This window comes from Engystomops pustulosus, chromosome 9 (assembly GCF_040894005.1).
Source record: "Engystomops pustulosus chromosome 9, aEngPut4.maternal, whole genome shotgun sequence".
Taxonomy (NCBI): Eukaryota; Metazoa; Chordata; class Amphibia; order Anura; family Leptodactylidae; genus Engystomops; species Engystomops pustulosus.
Window position 1 is genome coordinate 106,673,011 of NC_092419.1, and position 19,774 is coordinate 106,692,784.

At 47.4% G+C, this 19,774-nt stretch overlaps 1 protein-coding gene across 1 annotated transcript in view; it reads right to left on the bottom strand.

The window, feature by feature from the left end:
* Positions 1–3,811: 3,811 nt before the first annotated feature.
* Positions 3,812–19,774, bottom strand: part of LOC140076487 (inter-alpha-trypsin inhibitor-like) — a 36,285-nt gene continuing 20,322 nt past the window's right edge. The window contains exons 3-4 of the mRNA XM_072123014.1: positions 11,406–11,579; positions 3,812–3,887 (exon numbers count right to left, since the gene is read on the bottom strand). Coding sequence (XP_071979115.1) covers positions 3,880–3,887; positions 11,406–11,579 — 182 coding nt within the window. The 3' untranslated portion in view covers positions 3,812–3,879. The remainder of the gene's footprint in view (positions 3,888–11,405; positions 11,580–19,774) is intronic.

Sequence of the window (19,774 nt, forward strand, 5' to 3'; positions counted from 1 at the left end):
CTTGTACATAGGGGGCAGTATTATAGTAGTTATATTCCTGTACATAGGAGGCAGTATTATAGTAGTTATATTCTTGTACATAGGGGCAGTATTATAGTAGTTATATTCCTGTACATAGGAGGCAGTATTATAGTAGTTATATTCTTGTACATAGGGGGCAGTATTATAGTAGTTATAGTCCTGTACATAGGGGGCAGTATTATAGTAGTTATATTCCTGTACATAGGGGGCAGTATTATAGTAGTTATATTCTTGTACATAGGGGGCAGTATTATAGTAGTTATATTCTTGTACATAGGGGGCAGTATTATAGTAGTTATATTCCTGTACATAGGGGGCAGTATTATAGTAGTTATATTCTTGTACATCGGGGGCAGTATTATAGTAGTTATATCCCTGTACATAGGGGGCAGTATTATAGTAGTTATATTCCTGTACAGAGGGGCAGTATTATAGTAGTTATATTCATTTACATAGGGGGCAGTATTATAGTAGTTATATTCTTGTACATAGGGGGCAGTATTATAGTAGTTATAGTCTTGTACATAGGGGGCAGTATTATAGTAGTTATATTCTTGTACATAGGGGGCAGTATTATAGTAGTTATATTCCTGTACATAGGAGGCAGTATTATAGTAGTTATATTCTTGTACATAGGGGCAGTATTATAGTAGTTATATTCCTGTACATAGGAGGCAGTATTATAGTAGTTATATTCTTGTACATAGGGGGCAGTATTATAGTAGTTATAGTCCTGTACATAGGGGGCAGTATTATAGTAGTTATATTCCTGTACATAGGGGGCAGTATTATAGTAGTTATATTCTTGTACATAGGGGGCAGTATTATAGTAGTTATATTCTTGTACATAGGGGGCAGTATTATAGTAGTTATATTTCTGTACATAGGGGGCAGTATTATAGTAGTTATATTTCTGTACATAGGGGGGAGTATTATAGTAGTTATATTCCTGTACATAGGGGGCAGTATTATAGTAGTTATATTCCTGTACATAGGGGGCAGTATTATAGTAGTTATATTCTTGTACATCGGGGGCAGTATTATAGTAGTTATATCCCTGTACATAGGGGGCAGTATTATAGTAGTTATATTCCTGTACAGAGGGGCAGTATTATAGTAGTTATATTCCTGTACATAGGGGGCAGTATTATAGTAGTTATATTCTTGTACATAGGGGGCAGTATTATAGTAGTTATAGTCTTGTACATAGGGGGCAGTATTATAGTAGTTATATTCTTGTACATAGGGGGCAGTATTATAGTAGTTATATTCCTGTACATAGGAGGCAGTATTATAGTAGTTATATTCTTGTACATAGGGGCAGTATTATAGTAGTTATATTCCTGTACATAGGAGGCAGTATTATAGTAGTTATATTCCTGTACATAGGGAGCAGTATTATAGTAGTTATATTCTTGTACATAGGGGGCAGTATTATAGTAGTTATATTCTTGTACATAGGGGGCAGTATTATAGTAGTTATATTCCTGTACATAGGAGGCAGTATTATAGTAGTTATATTCTTGTGCATAGGGGGCAGTACTATAGTAGTTATATTCTTGTACATAGGGGGCAGTATTATAGTAGTTATATTCTTGTACATAGGGGGCAGTATTATAGTAGTTATATTCCTGTACATAGGGGGCAGTATTATAGTAGGTAAAACTGAATACAAGCTGATACACCATTGCTTATGAGGAAGGATGAAGAAGAGTGATCATATCGGTGTTATCACTGGTAGATTACATCACTCAATTACATCTTACAATAAAATAAATACAATGGGGCACATTTACTTAACCGGTCCAGTCGCAACCCAGCGGCGCGTTCTCCAACGAGGATTCGGGTCTGCCGGGATTCACTAAGGAAGTGCGCCCGATGTCCACCAGGTGTCACTGCTGTGCCGAGGTCCGCTGGAGTTCACCAACCTATTCCCGGTGCTTGATATTGCGACACAATTCGTTTTTTAAATTCCACGGTGTTTCCGAATCTGTCGGGTTTTCTGACGGCCATGCTGCCCCCCCCCCCCCACACCGATTTCTGTCGCTTGAAAGCCGGCGCCACAATCGCGTGCGTCAAAATCCCGGGCCAATTCGGCGTATGTCGGAACTAGTTGGGAACCCTGGTGGAAAAAAACGATTCGGATCCTTAGTAAATGTGCCCCAATGGGTCACTTTTCCTAAGGGTCCGTGCGGCGCATTTTTGTTGGGTTTCCTGACTATCTCCGACTTTTTGGCGCGCATGATCTAATTTTGACGAAATCGCGCCGACTTGCATGCGACACAAATTGGGTTGGCGTGGCCAACGGACAACCCGACTGATTCGGACTGAGCGCGGGATTTACAAATCAAATTGTGTCGCAAGACAACGGGGCAGATTTACTTACCCGGTCCGTTCGCGATCCAGCGGCGCGTTCTCTGCGGTGGATTCGGGTGCGGCCGGGATTCACTAAGGTAGTTCCTCCGACGTCCACCAGATGTCGCTGCTGCGCTGAAGTCCGCCGAGGTCCGCTGGCATGCCCTGAAATTCACCGGCCTATACTTGGTGAAGGTCAGTGCAATTTTCGTGACACATTTTTTTTTTTTTTAGATCCGGCGTTTTTTCCGAATCCGTCGGGTTTTCGTTCGGCCACACCCCCCGATTACCATCGTGTGCATGCTGGCGCCGATGCACCAAAATCCGATCGCGTGCGCCAAAATCCCAGGGCAATACAGGGGAAATCGGCGCAAATCGGAAATATTCGGGTAACACGTCGGGAAAACGCGAATCGGGCCCTTAGTAAATGACTCCCAATGCACTCACAAGCATCGGGAAGAAGAAGGTGAACCCCGGCAGACCTCAGCGGGGAAGCGAGGTCGGAAAATTGACGCACGATCTTGAAGAATCGTGCCGGACTTCATTCTCGTCTGGGAACGCAGCCCGGGGATCGCGACAGGACCAAGTAAGTAAATCGGCCCCAATGTATAATGACCCGCGGTGACTAGAAGAGATGGTTGTATAGTGTGATAACCTTGTGGAAATGTGTTCCGGATTCTCTAGCCTGAGGAACAGAATATGGTAGAGAGGGGGCACTTGCACTTTATGTGATGCTGTTCCCCGGATATGGATTCGGGTGCTGGATGCCCCTCTTTAGGTATTTGCTGAGGTTCTCGTTACTATACACAATTCAGTGCCCCGCTGTGATCCACATGCTGCAGCAGTGCAGTGCGGGAGCCCCGACCGGCGGCCTCTCCCTGTTCAGAGTTACGTCACCACTACTGTGGACTCTAGATCTAGATCCTCCTAATCTTGGAGAACCCACCTTCCTCATATGACCCCGTCTATGACATAGAGGTCATTTTTCTCTGTCGGTCCTGGCATCATGACTGTGGGAATCTATTTGTTATCCACGGCCTCCTTCCTATTAAAATCAACTTTTAAATTTTACTAATGAGCCTGAAGGGCCTCCTGGGCCAAAGCCCCTCCACGCTACAGCTTCACAGGCTGTTACAGTGTGCAGGAATACTTCACTTTTCTAACTTTGTGAGCAGGCAGAGGGAAGGAGGAGTGTTGAGGGAGCAGGGGGAGAGGGGCTCTGATAACACCCCCAGGAGCCCTTCAGACTCATTACCAGAATTGTAAAGGTTGATTTTAGAAGGCGGGAGGCCATGGAAATTCAATATAAGAAGATACCACAGTCCCGGTGCCTGGATCTATGAGTTAGTGCCCATTGTTTATTATGATGGATTTTGATCCCAAACAACATGTGACTTCTCTGTGGTGATTTCACAGACACTTTTATTAGAGTTCGAGGCGTATTTCATGATAGAGAATGAGATCTTCCGTGTGCAGCACCTTCCACATCCCTCCGCTCACATCTTACCAATCTGTAATGTAAAAGCAGTAAGAATAGATGATTATGTCACCTGTTCAGGATCTCATGTACTGATGGGCGAATTTGTTAAAATTCTGTTTATCCCGTTTCGCCGAATTTTTTCAAAAAAATCGATTTGACCGAATCATGACGGATCACGTTACAAAACAGGTATTTCCTGGCTGCAGAGAGCCTGTAGGGTGTTGTAGAACGTTGTGGCATGCTTAAATATGTATAGTGAGCGTGGTTTTAGTATGACATGCACATGACAGCCGCCGCTCTTAGAATCGCTTCACTGATCACTTCCATGTGCACTTACAGAGGCCAACTTCACCAAATAAGCAAAGCGGGAACGCAGCCTGACAAGGTAACGTCTGTGCCAGCTCGAAAGACAGAGCTGAGGGCCAAGATCCCACTATAACATCACAGAGTGCACTCTTTTTACACTGACATCAGATGATTCCATAGATTACGACAGAACCTGTTCTGTTAAACGCAGATACATATAGAAACCCCCCTAAAGAGAGCCGAGGGTGTCAGAAGTAATTCTGCATTGACGTCACTGATCATTTTGCCCTTCATTTCGTCCATCAATGTCTGCTTTCAACCGGTCAATAATCCATCAGTATTGCTAAAGCCAAAAAGAAACAGGAGTGGATCCAAAGCAGAGATGACCAGTAAATGGTATATTTGCATGTCCTCTGTGTTCTGCATGCACTCCATGAAATGAAGGTGGAAACTAAACATAGTGGCAACGTCATAGAGCGGTGGAGTCACAGGGTGTTCCAGGGAGACAGCGGTCAGTTGGCAGCAGCATGAGTAGGCTGCAGAGTGGCACAATGACAAATTATGGAGGTGGCGGAAACATGGTAGGCCACAAAATGACACACTGAGCGTGGAGGGGGCGGCGGCAGCAGCAGCAGGCCACAGGTGGCAGCAACAGGGAAAGCCACAAAATGGCATAATGATAGAATGTGGAGGTGGCAGCAGAAGGAGGCCACAAAGTGGCACAATGATAAGAGTGTGGAGGTGGCAGCAGCAGAAGCAGCAGCAGGAGCCCACAGGTGGCAGCAACATGGAAAGCCACAGAGTGGCCCAATGATAGAGTGTGGAGGTGGCAGCGGCAGCAGCAGGAGCCCAGATAGCCCACAGCAGAGGAGGCCACTTTGTGACAGAATGCCGAAGTTTGAAATGAATTCGAAGTTGAAATTTTCCATTTAAATTTGAAGATTAGAGACACCACATCCATAATACATTACAGTTTTCCTGAAAATATCAGGTCTTTGCCAAAAAAGAATTAAAAAGGCGGCAGCAGCAGCAGCATGAGGTCAGACGTGTGGAGGTGGCGGCAACATGGTAGGCCACAGAGTGGCCCAATGATATAGTCAGCAGCAGCAGGAGCCCGCAGAGTGGCACAATGATATAGTGTGGAGGTGGCGTCTGCAGCAGCAGGAGCCCACAGAGTGGCACAATGATATAGGTTGGAGGTGTCAGCAGCAGGAGCCCACAGTGTGGCACAATTACATATTGTGGAGGGGGCATCAGCAGTAGCAGGAGCCCACAGAGTGGCCCAATGATATAGTGTGGAGGTGGCGTCAGCAGCAGCAGGAGCCCACAGAGTGGGACAATGATATAGTGTGGAGGTGGCTTCAGCAGCAGCAGGAGCCCATAGAGTGGCACAATGATATAGCGTGGAGGTGGCATCAGCAGAAGCAGGAGCCCACAGAGTGGCACAATGATATAGTGTGGAGGTGGCATCAGCAGCAGCAGGAGCCCATAGAGTGGCACAATGATATAGCGTGGAGGTGGCATCAGCAGAAGCAGGAGCCCACAGAGTGGCACAATGATATAGTGTGAAGGTGGCTTCAGCAGCAGCAGGAGCCCACAGAGTGGCACAATGATATAGTGTGGAGTGGTGTGAGCAGCAGCAGCAGGATCCCACAGAGTGGCACAATGATATAGTGTGGAGGTGGCATCAGCAGCAACAGCAGGAGCCCACAGAGTGGCACAATGATATAGTGCGGAGGTGGCATCAGCAGCAACAGGAGCCCACAGAGTGGCACAATGATATAGTGTAAAGGTGGTATCAGCAGCAGCAGGAGCCCACAGAGTGGCACAATGATATAGTGGGGAGGGGGCGTCAGCAGCAGCAGGAGCCCACAGAGTGTCACAATGATATAGTGTGGAGGTGGCGTCAGCAGCAGCAGGAGCCCACAGATGGCACAATGATATAGTGTGGAGGTGGCATCAGCAGCAGGAGCCCACAGAGTGGCACAATGATATAGTGTGGAGGTGGCATCAGCAGCAGCAGGAGCCCACAGAGTGGCACAATGATTTAGTGTGGAGGTGGCATCAGCAGCAGCAGGAGCCCACAGAGTGGCACAATGATATAGTGTGGAGGTGGCGTCAGTAGCAGCAGCAGAAGCCCACAGAGTGTCACAATGATATAGTGTGGAGGTGGCATCAGCAGCAGCAGGAGCCCACAGAGTGGCACAATGATATAGTGTAAAGGTGGCGTCAGCAGCAGCAGGAGCCCACAGATGGCACAATGATATAGTGGGGAGGTGGCATCAGCAGCAGGAGCCCACAGAGTGGCACAGTGATATAGTGTGGAGGTGGCATCAGCAGCAGCAGGAGCCCACAGAGTGGCACAATGATATAGTGTGGAGGTGGCATCAGCAGCAGGAGCCCACAGAGTGGCACAATGATATAGTGCGGAGGTGGCATCAGCAGCAGCAGGAGCCCACAGATGGCACAATGATATAGTGTGGAGGTGGCATCAGCAGCAGGAGCCCACAGAGTGGCACAATGATATAGTGCGGAGGTGGCATCAGCAGCAGCAGGAGCCCACAGAGTGGCACAATGATATAGTGTAAAGGTGGTATCAGCAGCAGCAGGAGCCCACAGAGTGGCACAATGATATAGTGTGGAGGGGGCGTCAGCAGCAGCAGGAGCCCACAGAGTGTCACAATGATATAGTGTGGAGGTGGCGTCAGCAGCAGCAGGAACCCACAGAGTGGCACAATATTGTAGTGTGGAGGTGGCGTCAGCAGCAGCAGGAGCCCACAGATGGCACAATGATATAGTGTGGAGGTGGCATCAGCAGCAGGAGCCCACAGAGTGGCACAATGATATAGTGTGGAGGTGGCATCAGCAGCAGCAGGAGCTCACAGAGTGTCACAATGATATAGTGTGGAGGTGGCAGCAGCAGGAGCCCACAGAGTGGCACAATGATATAGTGTGGAGGTGGCATCAGCAGCAGCAGGAGCCCACAGAGTGGCACAATGATATAGTGTGGAGGTGGCGTCAGCAGCAGCAGGAGCCCACAGAGTGGCACAATGATATAGTGCGGAGGTGGCATCAGCAGCAGCAGGAGCCCACAGCGTGGCACAATGAAATAGTGTAAAGGTGGTATCAGCAGCAGGAGCCCACAGAGTGGCACAATGATGTAGTGTGGAGGTGGCGTCAGCAGCAGCAGGAGCCCACAGATGGCACAATGATATAGTGTGGAGGTGGCATCAGCAGCAGGAGCCCACAGAGTGGCACAATGATATAGTGCGTTGGTGGCATCAGTAGCAGCAGGAGCCCGCAGAGTGGCACAATGATATAGTGTGGAGGTGGCTTCAGCAGCAGCAGGAGCCCACAGAGTGGCACAATGATATAGTGTAAAGGTGGTATAAGCAGCAGCAGGAGCCCACAGAGTGGCACAATGATATAGTGCGGAGGTGGCATCAGCAGCAGCAGGAGCCCACAGCGTGGCACAATGAAATAGTGTAAAGGTGGTATCAGCAGCAGCAGGAGCCCACAGAGTGGCACAATGATGTAGTGTGGAGGTGGCGTCAGCAGCAGCAGGAGCCCACAGATGGCACAATGATATAGTGTGGAGGTGGCATCAGAAGCAGGAGCCCACAGAGTGGCACAATGATATAGTGCGTTGGTGGCATCAGTAGCAGCAGGAGCCCGCAGAGTGGCACAATGATATAGTGTGGAGGTGGCGTCAGCAGCAGCAGGAGCCCACAGAGTGGCACAATGATATAGTGTAAAGGTGGTATCAGCAGCAGCAGGAGCCCACAGAGTGGCACAATGATATAGTGTGGAGGGGGCGTCAGCAGCAGCAGGAGCCCACAGAGTGTCACAATGATATAGTGTGGAGGTGGCGTCAGCAGCAGCAGGAACCCACAGAGTAGCACAATGATGTAGTGTGGAGGTGGCGTCAGCAGCAGCAGGAACCCACAGAGTAGCACAATGATGTAGTGTGGAGGTGGCATCAGCAGCAGGAGCCCACAGAGTGGCACAATGATATAGTGTGGAGGTGGCATCAGCAGCAGCAGGAGCCCACAGAGTGGCACAATGATGTAGTGTGGAGGTGGCGTCAACAGCAGCAGGAGCCCACAGATGGCACAATGATATAGTGTGGAGGTGGCATCAGCAGCAGGAGCCCACAGAGTGGCACAATGATATAGTGCGGAGGTGGCATCAGCAGCAGCAGGAGCCCACAGAGTGGCACAATGATATAGTGTAAAGGTGGTATCAGCAGCAGCAGGAGCCCACAGAGTGGCACAATGATATAGTGTGGAGGGGGCGTCAGCAGCAGCAGGAGCCCACAGAGTGTCACAATGATATAGTGTGGAGGTGGCGTCAGCAGCAGCAGGAACCCACAGAGTGGCACAATAATGTAGTGTGGAGGTGGCGTCAGCAGCAGCAGGAGCCCACAGATGGCACAATGATGTAGTGTGGAGGTGGCATCAGCAGCAGGAGCCCACATAGTGGCACAATGATATAGTGTGGAGGTGGCATCAGCAGCAGCAGGAGCCCACAGAGTGGCACAATGATATAGTGTGGAGGTGGCGTCAGTAGCAGCAGCAGAAGCCCACAGAGTGTCACAATGATATAGTGTGGAGGTGGCATCAGCAGCAGGAGCCCACAGAGTGGCACAATGATATAGTGTGGAGGTGGCATCAGCAGCAGCAGGAGTCCACAGAGTGGCACAATGATACAGTGTGGAGGTGGCGACAGCAGCAGCAGGAGCCCACAGAGTGGCACAATGATATAGTGCGGAGGTGGCATCAGCAGCAGCAGGAGCCCACAGCGTGGCACAATGAAATAGTGTAAAGGTGGTGTCAGCAGCAGCAGGAGCCCACAGAGTGGCACAATGATATAGTGCGGAGGTGGCATCAGCAGCAGCAGGAGCCCACAGCGTGGCACAATGAAATAGTGTAAAGGTGGTATCAGCAGCAGCAGGAGCCCACAGAGTGGCACAATGATGTAGTGTGGAGGTGGCGTCAGCAGCAGCAGGAGCCCACAGATGGCACAATGATATAGTGTGAAGGTGACATCAGCAGCAGGAGCCCACAGCGTGGCACAATGAAATAGTGTGGAGGTGGCGTCAGCAGCAGCAGGAACCCACAGAGTAGCACAATGATGTAGTGTGGAGGTGGCGTCAGCAGCAGCAGGAACCCACAGAGTAGCACAATGATGTAGTGTGGAGGTGGCATCAGCAGCAGGAGCCCACAGAGTGGCACAATGATATAGTGCGGAGGTGGCATCAGCAGCAGCAGGAGCCCACAGAGTGGCACAATGATATAGTGTGGAGGTGGCGTCAGCAGCAGCAGGAGCCCACAGATGGCACAATGATATAGTATGGAGGTGGCATCAGCAGCAGGAGCCCACAGAGTGGCACAATGATATAGTGCGGAGGTGGCATCAGCAGCAGCAGGAGCCCACAGAGTGGCACAATGATATAGTGTAAAGGTGGTATCAGCAGCAGCAGGAGCCCACAGAGTGGCACAATGATATAGTGTGGAGGGGTCGTCAGCAGCAGCAGGAGCCCACAGAGTGTCACAATGATATAGTGTGGAGGTGGCATCAGCAGCAGGAGCCCACATAGTGGCACAATGATATAGTGTGGAGGTGGCATCAGCAGCAGCAGGAGCCCACAGATGGCACAATGATGTAGTGTGGAGGTGGCATCAGCAGCAGGAGCCCACATAGTGGCACAATGATATAGTGTGGAGGTGGCATCAGCAGCAGCAGGAGCCCACAGAGTGGCACAATGATATAGTGTGGAGGTGGCGTCAGTAGCAGCAGCAGAAGCCCACAGAGTGTCACAATGATATAGTGTGGAGGTGGCATCAGCAGCAGCAGGAGCCCACAGAGTGGCACAATGATATAGTGTGGAGGTGGCATCAGCAGCAGCAGGAGTCCACAGAGTGGCACAATGATATAGTGTGGAGGTGGCGACAGCAGCAGCAGGAGCCCACAGAGTGGCACAATGATATAGTGCGGAGGTGGCATCAGCAGCAGCAGGAGCCCACAGCGTGGCACAATGAAATAGTGTAAAGGTGGTATCAGCAGCAGCAGGAGCCCACAGAGTGGCACAATGATGTAGTGTGGAGGTGGCGTCAGCAGCAGCAGGAGCCCACAGATGGCACAATGATATAGTGTGAAGGTGGCATCAGCAGCAGGAGCCCACAGAGTGGCACAATGATATAGTGCGTTGGTGGCATCAGTAGCAGCAGGAGCCCGCAGAGTGGCACAATGATATAGTGTGGAGGTGGCGTCAGCAGCAGCAGGAGCCCACAGAGTGGGACAATGATATAGTGTGGAGGTGGCATCAGCAGCAGCAGGAGCCCACAGAGTGGCACAATGATATAGTGTGGAGGTGGCGTCAGTAGCAGGAGCCCACAGAGTGTCACAATGATATAGTGTGGAGGTGGCATCAGCAGCAGGAGCCCACAGACTCTTGGCTGGGGTTGTCAAATGTTATATTTAAGGAATTGGGTGACCTAGCCATCCACTCAGCAACCTTCGGGTTGCTAGATGACAATGCCAGTTCTGGCCTCACAGCCTGTGCTTACTGTGCTGCGACGTCCCCTTACTGTGCTACGACCTCTGCCTGCTCCACCTGCCACCTTTCTGTCTGACATAGTGGATAATCAACTACGTGGATTTGACACTTATTTGTTGCTCTCAACTTTAGTAACAAAAAAGTATTGGAATTTGCGTTATACCGATCCCCCAAAACGGGCACCCTGGGATTGGAGCAGAAATGAGTACAGAAAATATGTGGATATCACACCGATTTCTTCTTTTTTATTGATCCCCCGAAATGGACACCCGTGGAGCAAAAATCGCTACAGCACAGTACAGTAATACCACCTGGACGCTACAGACAGCACATGCAGTGTGAAGTGCCGAGATTAAAAATGGCTGGTTTTATAGGGCTGTGTGACATCACATAAGCCTGCCGATCATTGATTGGCTTACAGGTCTGCACATGTGATGGAGGGTGTTCCTTTCTCCTTCCCTGAGTTCTCTGCCCCATGTAAAACGTTGTTCTCGCGCCCATTTTGGTAATAAAGGAGGAAAAAAAAAACTTTGTTCCCACGAATCACCGTAAACTTCGCCTTTGTGACAAATTGAATTTTTCCTGAAATTCTAACCGAAGTTAGAATTGTTAGAATCGATTCGCCCATCTCTAATCTCATGGGTTAATGACATGGAGCGGATGGATATGCGGAGCAGCACTCACCATTTGAAGGTTCTCCACAGTAATCGTTACATTCCTTCTCTGTGTGGAAGTTGTTGGCGTTTCCTTTGCAGCCGCCATATTGGAAGGTGATGCACTTTCCTTCAGTGAGATCAAATGCCCAGCGAGGTTCACCCCACCTACAGGGACCTCGGGCTATGGGTAAGCGGCAGGTCACTGGAAGAGAGATGAGGAATATAGGGGGGATCACTAAGGAGTGAGGATCAGTAGTGCAGGCAGAGCCAGGTCACCTCATGATGTCATAGTGTGTGCGCAAGTGTGCTGGGGCTACCTATACACTGATGAACAGTGTGTTGGGGCTACCTATATGCTGGAGAGTGGTGTACCAGGGCTACCTATTCCCTGGAGAGCAGTGTGCTGGGGCTACCTATACTCTGGAGAGTAGTGTGCTGCGGCTTCCTATACTCTGGAGAGTAGTGTGCTGGGGCTACCTATACGCTAGAGAGCAGTGTGTTGGTGCTACCTATACGCTGGAGAGCAGTGTGTTGGTGCTACCTCTACACTGGAGAGGAGTGTACTGGGGCTACTTACATACTAAGAAGCGGTGTGCTGGGGCTACCTATACTCTGGAGAGTAGTGTGCTGTGGCTTCCTATACTCTGGAGAGTAGTGTGCTGGGGCTACCTATACGCTGGAGAGCAGTGTGTTGGTGCTACCTATACGCTGGAGAGCAGTGTGTTGGTGCTACCTCTACACTGGAGAGGAGTGTACTGGGGCTACTTACATACTAAGAAGCGGTGTGCTGGGGCTACCTATATGCTGGAGAGCAGGGTGCTGTGGTTACCTATACACCGAAGAGCAATGTTTTTGGGTGCTGTGGTTACCTATACACCGAAGAGCAGTGTGCTGGGGCTACCTATACTCTGGAGAGCAGTGTGTTGGATACCTACAGTATATACTTGGGAGCAGTGTGCTGGAGCTACCTATTTGCTGTGGAGGCAGTGTGCTGGGCATCACTTATATTCTAGAGGCAGAAAAACAATTAGTGGAACAGCACTGTGAATATGTTTAAAGCAATGTTGCATCTTTCCCTTGGGTGAATAAATCTGGGGACTATCTATATATTGTGGAACAGCATGCTGGATACATATATACTAGGGGCATGTGCTGGGGACTATCTATATATTGTGGAACAGCATGCTGGATACATATATACTAGGGGCATGTGCTGGGGACTATCTATATATTGTGGAACAGCATGCTGGATACATATATACTAGGGGCATGTGCTGGGGACTATCTATATATTGGGGAACAGCATGCTGGATACATATATACTAGGGGCATGTGCTGGGGACTATCTATATATTGTGGAGCAGCATGCTGGATACATATATACTAGGGGCATGTGCTGGGGACTATCTATATATTGGGGAACAGCATGCTGGATACATATATACTAGGGGCATGTGCTGGGGATTATATATTGGGGAACAGCATGCTGGATTCATATATATTAGGGGACTGTGCTGGGAACTATCTATATATTGGGGAATAGCATGCTGGATACATATATACTAGGGGCATGTGCTCGGGACTATCTATATATTGGGGAGCAGCATGCTGGATACATATATATTAGGGGACTGTGCTGGGAACTATCTATATATTGGGGAACAGCATGCTGGATACATATATACTAGGGGCATGTGCTGGGGACTATCTATATATTGGGGAGCAGCATGCTGGATACATATATACTAGGGGCATGTGCTGGGGACTATCTATATATTGGGGAGCAGCATGCTGGATACATATATACTAGGGGCATGTGCTGGGGAATATCTATATATTGGGGAGCAGCATGCTGGATACATATATACTAGCCGCATGTGCTGGGGACTATCTATATATTGGGGAATAGCATGCTGGATACATATATATTAGGGGACTGTGCTGGGAACTATCTATATATTGGGGAACAGCATGCTGGATACATATATACTAGGGGCATGTGCTGGGGACTATCTATATATTGGGGAACAGCATGCTGGATACATATATACTAGGGGCATGTGCTGGGGACTATCTATATATTGGGGAACAGCATGCTGGATACATATATACTAGGGGCATGTGCCGGGGACTATATATATATATTGGGGAACAGCATGCTGGATACATATATACAAGGGGCATATGCTGGGGACTATCTATATATTGTGGAGCAGCATGCTGGATACATATATACTAGGGGCATGTGCTGGGGACTATCTATATATTGGGGAACCGCATGCTGGATACATATATACTAGGGGCATGTGCTGGGGACTATCTATATATTGGGGAGCAGCATGCTGGATACATATATACTAGTGGCATGTGCTGGGGACTATCTATATATTGGAGAATAGCATGCTGGATACATATATATTAGGGGACTGTGCTGGGAACTATCTATATATTGGGGAACATCATGCTGGATACATATATACTAGGGGCATGTGCTGGGGACTATCTATATATTGGGGAACAGCATGCTGGATACATATATACTAGGGGCATGTGCTGGGGACTATCTATATATTGGGGAGCAGCATGCTGGATACATATATACTAGGGGCATGTGCTGGGGACTATCTATATATTGGGGAACAGCATGCTGGATACATATATACTAGGGGAATGTGCTGGGGACTATCTATATATTGGGGAACAGCATGCTGGATACATATATACTAGGGGAATGTGCTGGGGACTATCTATATATTGTGGAGCAGCATGCTGGATACATATATACTAGCGGCATGTGCTGGGGACTGTCTATATATTGGGGAATAGCATGCTGGATACATGTATACTAGGGGCATGTGCTGGGGACTATCTATATATTGGGGAATAGCATGCTGGATACATATATACTAGGGGAATGTGCTGGGGACTATCTATATATTGGGGAACAGCATGCTGGATACATATATACAAGGGGCATGTGCTGGGGATTATCTATATATTGGGGAGCAGCATGCTGGATACATATATACTAGGGGCATGTGCTGGGGGCTATCTATATATTGGGGAATAGCATGCTGGATACATATATACTAGGGGCATGTGCTGGGGACTATCTATATATTGGGGAGCAGCATGCTGGATACATATATACTAGGGGCATGTGCTTGGGGCTATCTATATATTGGGGAGCAGCATGCTGGATACATATATATTAGGGGACTGTGCTGGGAACTATCTATATATTGGGGAACATCATGCTGGATACATATATACTAGGGGCATGTGCTGGGGACTATCTATATATTGGGGAACAGCATGCTGGATACATATATACTAGGGGCATGTGCTGGGGACTATCTATATATTGGGGAGCAGCATGCTAGATACATATATACTAGCGGCATGTGCTGGGGACTATCTATATATTGGGGAACAGCATGCTGGATACATATATACTAGGGGCATGTGCTGGGGACTATCTATATATTGTGGAACAGCATGCTGGATACATATATACTAGGGGCATGTGCTGGGGACTATCTATATATTGGGGAGCAGCATGCTGGATACATATATACTAGGGGCATGTGCTGGGGACTATCTATATATTGTGGAACAGCATGCTGGATACATATATACTAGGGGCATGTGCTGGGGACTATCTATATATTGGGGAACAGCATGTTGGATACATATATACTAGGGGAATGTGCTGGGGACTATCTATATATTGGGGAATAGCATGCTGGATACATATATACTAGGGGCATGTGCTGGGGACTATCTATATATTGGGGAATAGCATGCTGGATACATATATACTAGGGGACTGTGCTGGGAACTATCTATATATTGGGGAACATCATGCTGGATACATATATACTAGGGGCATGTGCTGGGGACTATCTATATATTGGGGAACAGCATGCTGGATACATATATACTAGGGGCATGTGCTGGGGACTATCTATATATTGGGGAGCAGCATGCTGGATACATATATACTAGGGGCATGTGCTGGGGACTATCTATATATTGGGGAACAGCATGCTGGATACATATATACTAGGGGAATGTGCTGGGGACTATCTATATATTGGGGAACAGCATGCTGGATACATATATACTAGGGGAATGTGCTGGGGACTATCTATATATTGTGGAGCAGCATGCTGGATACATATATACTAGCGGCATGTGCTGGGGACTGTCTATATATTGGGGAATTGCATGCTGGATACATGTATACTAGGGGCATGTGCTGGGGACTATCTATATATTGGGGAACAGCATGCTGGATACATATATACTAGGGGAATGTGCTGGGGACTATCTATATATTGGGGAACAGCATGCTGGATACATATATACAAGGGGCATGTGCTGGGGATTATCTATATATTGGGGAGCAGCATGCTGGATACATATATACTAGGGGCATGTGCTGGGGGCTATCTATATATTGGGGAATAGCATGCTGGATACATATATACTAGGGGCATGTGCTGGGGACTATCTATATATTGGGGAGCAGCATGCTGGATACATATATACTAGGGGCATGTGCTTGGGGCTATCTATATATTGGGGAGCAGCATGCTGTATACATATATATTAGGGGACTGTGCTGGGAACTGTCTATATATTGGGGAATAGCATGCTGGATACATGTATACTAGGGGCATGTGCTGGGGACTATCTATATATTGGGGAACAGCATGCTGGATACATATATACTAGGGGAATGTGCTGGGGACTATCTATATATTGGGGAACAGCATGCTGGATACATATATACAAGGGGCATGTGCTGGGGACTATCTATATATTGGGGAGCAGCATGCTGGATACATATATACTAGGGGCATGTGCTTGGGGCTATCTATATATTGGGGAGCAGCATGCTGGATACATATATATTAGGGGACTGTGCTGGGAACTATCTATATATTGGGGAACATCATGCTGGATACATATATACTAGGGGCATGTGCTGGGGACTATCTATATATTGGGGAACAGCATGCTGGATACATATATACTAGGGGCATGTGCTGGGGACTATCTATATATTGGGGAGCAGCATGCTAGATACATATATACTAGCGGCATGTGCTGGGGACTATCTATATATTGGGGAACAGCATGCTGGATACATATATACTAGGGGCATGTGCTGGGGACTATCTATATATTGTGGAACAGCATGCTGGATACATATATACTAGGGGCATGTGCTGGGGACTATCTATATATTGGGGAGCAGCATGCTGGATACATATATACTAGGGGCATGTGCTGGGGACTATCTATATATTGTGGAACAGCATGCTGGATACATATATACTAGGGGCATGTGCTGGGGACTATCTATATATTGGGGAACAGCATGTTGGATACATATATACTAGGGGAATGTGCTGGGGACTATCTATATATTGGGGAATAGCATGCTGGATACATATATACTAGGGGCATGTGCTGGGGACTATCTATATATTGGGGAATAGCATGCTGGATACATATATACTAGGGGCATGTGCTGGGAACTATCTATATATTGGGGAACATCATGCTGGATACATATATACTAGGGGCATGTGCTGGGGACTATCTATATATTGGGGAACAGCATGCTGGATACATATATACTAGGGGCATGTGCTGGGGACTATCTATATATTGGGGAGCAGCATGCTGGATACATATATACTAGGGGCATGTGCTGGGGACTATCTATATATTGTGGAACAGCATGCTTGATACATATATACTAGGGGAATGTGCTGGGGACTATCTATATATTGGGGAACAGCATGCTGGATACATATATACTAGGGGCTATCTATATATTGGGGAACACTATGCTGGATACATATATACTAGCGGCATGTGCTGGGGACTATCTATATATTGGGGAACAGCATGCTGAATACATATATACTAGGGGAATGTGCTGGGGACTATCTATATATTGGGGAATAGCATGCTGGATACATGTATACTAGGGCCATGTGCTGGGGACTATCTATATATTGGGGAACAGCATGCTGGATACATATATACTAGGGGCATGTGCTGGGGACTATCTATATATTGTGGAGCAGCATGCTGGATACATATATACTAGGGGCATGTGCTGGGGACTATCTATATATTGGGGAACAGCATGCTGGATACATATATACTAGGGGCATGTGCTGGGGATTATATATTGGGGAACAGCATGCTGGATTCATATATATTAGGGGACTGTGCTGGGAACTATCTATATATTGGGGAATAGCATGCTGGATACATATATACTAGGGGCATGTGCTCGGGACTATCTATATATTGGGGAGCAGCATGCTGGATACATATATATTAGGGGACTGTGCTGGGAACTATCTATATATTGGGGAACAGCATGCTGGATACATATATACTAGGGACATGTGCTGGGGACTATCTATATATTGGGGAACAGCATGCTGGATACATATATACTAGGGGCATGTGCTGGGGACTATCTATATATTGGGGAGCAGCATGCTGGATACATATATACTAGGGGCATGTGCTGGGGACTATCTATATATTGGGGAGCAGCATGCTGGATACATATATACTAGGGGCATGTGCTGGGGAATATCTATATATTGGGGAGCAGCATGCTGGATACATATATACTAGCCGCATGTGCTGGGGACTATCTATATATTGGGGAATAGCATGCTGGATACATATATATTAGGGGACTGTGCTGGGAACTATCTATATATTGGGGAACAGCATGCTGGATACATATATACTAGGGGCATGTGCTGGGGACTATCTATATATTGGGGAACAGCATGCTGGATACATATATACTAGGGGCATGTGCTGGGGACTATCTATATATTGGGGAACAGCATGCTGGATACATATATACTAGGGGCATGTGCCGGGGACTATATATATATTGGGGAACAGCATGCTGGATACATATATACAAGGGGCATGTGCTGGGGACTATCTATATATTGTGGAGCAGCATGCTGGATACATATATACTAGGGGCATGTGCTGGGGACTATCTATATATTGGGGAACCGCATGCTGGATACATATATACTAGGGGCATGTGCTGGGGACTATCTATATATTGGGGAGCAGCATGCTGGATACATATATACTAGTGGCATGTGCTGGGGACTATCTATATATTGGAGAATAGCATGCTGGATACATATATATTAGGGGACTGTGCTGGGAACTATCTATATATTGGGGAACATCATGCTGGATACATATATACTAGGGGCATGTGCTGGGGACTATCTATATATTGGGGAACAGCATGCTGGATACATATATACTAGGGGCATGTGCTGGGGACTATCTATATATTGGGGAGCAGCATGCTGGATACATATATACTAGGGGCATGTGCTGGGGACTATCTATATATTGGGGAACAGCATGCTGGATACATATATACTAGGGGAATGTGCTGGGGACTATCTATATATTGGGGAACAGCATGCTGGATACATATATACTAGCGGCATGTGCTGGGGACTGTCTATATATTGGGGAATAGCATGCTGGATACATGTATACTAGGGGCATGTGCTGGGGACTATCTATATATTGGGGAACAGCATGCTGGATACATATATACTAGGGGAATGTGCTGGGGACTATCTATATATTGGGGAACAGCATGCTGGATACATATATACAAGGGGCATGTGCTGGGGATTATCTATATATTGGGGAGCAGCATGCTGGATACATATATACTAGGGGCATGTGCTAGGGGCTATCTATATATTGGGGAATAGCATGCTGGATACATATATACTAGGGGCATGTGCTGGGGACTATCTATATATTGGGGAGCAGCATGCTGGATACATATATACTAGGGGCATGTGCTTGGGGCTATCTATATATTGGGGAGCAGCATGCTGGATACATATATATTAGGGGACTGTGCTGGGAACTATCTATATATTGGGGAACATCATGCTGGATACATATATACTAGGGGCATGTGCTGGGGACTATCTATATATTGGGGAACAGCATGCTGGATACATATATACTAGGGGCATGTGCTGGGGACTATCTATATATTGGGGAGCAGCATGCTAGATACATATATACTAGCGGCATGTGCTGGGGACTATCTATATATTGGGGAACAGCATGCTGGATACATATATACTAGGGGCATGTGCTGGGGACTATCTATATATTGTGGAACAGCATGCTGGATACATATATACTAGGGGCATGTGCTGGGGACTATCTATATATTGGGGAGCAGCATGCTGGATACATATATACTAGGGGCATGTGCTGGGGACTATCTATATATTGTGGAACAGCATGCTGGATACATATATACTAGGGGCATGTGCTGGG